The sequence below is a fragment of the Sinocyclocheilus rhinocerous genome, unplaced genomic scaffold, assembly GCF_001515625.1.
Source record: "Sinocyclocheilus rhinocerous isolate Xijiao unplaced genomic scaffold, SAMN03320098_v1.1 C36452379, whole genome shotgun sequence".
In the NCBI taxonomy this organism is placed as follows: domain Eukaryota; kingdom Metazoa; phylum Chordata; class Actinopteri; order Cypriniformes; family Cyprinidae; genus Sinocyclocheilus; species Sinocyclocheilus rhinocerous.
In genome coordinates, this window is record NW_015781299.1 from 1 (window position 1) to 1,150 (window position 1,150).

The 1,150-nt window shown below is 40.4% G+C and overlaps 1 protein-coding gene across 1 annotated transcript; it reads right to left on the reverse strand.

The window, feature by feature from the left end:
• Nucleotides 1-9: 9 nt before the first annotated feature.
• Nucleotides 10-740, reverse strand: LOC107736041 (GRAM domain-containing protein 1C-like). The gene is made up of 3 exons (XM_016547555.1): nt 576-740; nt 395-503; nt 10-157 (listed from the first exon to the last, which is right to left on the reverse strand). The coding sequence occupies exons 1-3, from the start codon at nt 641-643 to the stop codon at nt 89-91; spliced, it is 246 nt and encodes an 81-aa protein (XP_016403041.1). The 5' UTR covers nt 644-740; the 3' UTR covers nt 10-88.
• Nucleotides 741-1,150: the final 410 nt, after the last annotated feature.

Below are 1,150 nucleotides of genomic sequence, written 5' to 3' on the forward strand. Positions count from 1 at the left end.
GACAGTACCTATGGCAACACTCCTCAGCGAGGACAGGTCTTATGGGAAGAATACCCTTGTGTTGTCAGGTCACCAAACTCAATGCCATTTAAAGCTGAGAGGAGGATCTGTTGTAGAGCTGAAAGTTCTGCTGAAGCACCACAAGAGAACTGCGTAGCTGTGGAGAAGAAGAAACCAGCAAAAATAAACAATCACATAAGAGACTTCCCAGCCAAACAGGATACCTTATGGAGCTATAGTTTAGACTAACAACATAAGATCAACTTTTTCTGGTCAAGAACTGCCAAATTAGACAAGAAGGACCTTCTCACTGATGTGTAATGGTGAACAACCAGAGTTTGTTTTGCATTTACATGTTATTGCATGGTGTGTTTAATAAAAGACCCATACATACCTGTTCTAGAAGGTTAATGGAGTCCTGCAGTACTGCCCTCAGTAAATGCGCTTCTTCTCGACTTCTGTGTGGCATGCCCTCTCTGGGGCCTAAGTCAGGTGCTAAACTACTGTATATAAAAACATGAAGTCAGTTTTGTTCATAAAAATTAACAAAATGTACAATGTGAAAGAGCCTTTACCTAGACTCTACTCTCTCCTTCATTCTGTGCTTGGTGTTCAGATACAAACGGTGAGCGACATCTTCCATGGCCCAAAGTTTAAAGAACAGCCCCAAGTTCAGAACCACCAGAACAAAAAGTCTGAGAGGCAAAACAATGTGACATTTAATAAGCACATTATTATTTTAAGTCACCATTCGAAATCATCATTGTAAAAATTGGCAGTTTTTCTTCCATGTTCCACACGGCAGCCATAATATATTAAGCTTATATTAAGCACGGCAGCTGCACATATTAATTTTGGCAACCATGCTAAAAGGCTGCAACATTCACACAGCAGAGTTTCTATTTTTGCCACTGCAGCACACTGAACTCAGCAGAAAATACTGAGAACATGCACCGTGAACCTATTTATCAATGTAATCTTTTGCAAAATAGTAACATATGAAATACACTGTGAAAGTTTGTGATTTTAGGTTCCAAACACTTTCCATTCAGTAAATCTGCCTGAATCTGGTTTAAGTTTGCAGTCTAATTATGTTTGGTGTAGACCAGGGGTGGCGAACGTCTGTCCTGGAGAGCCGCAGTCCTGCAGA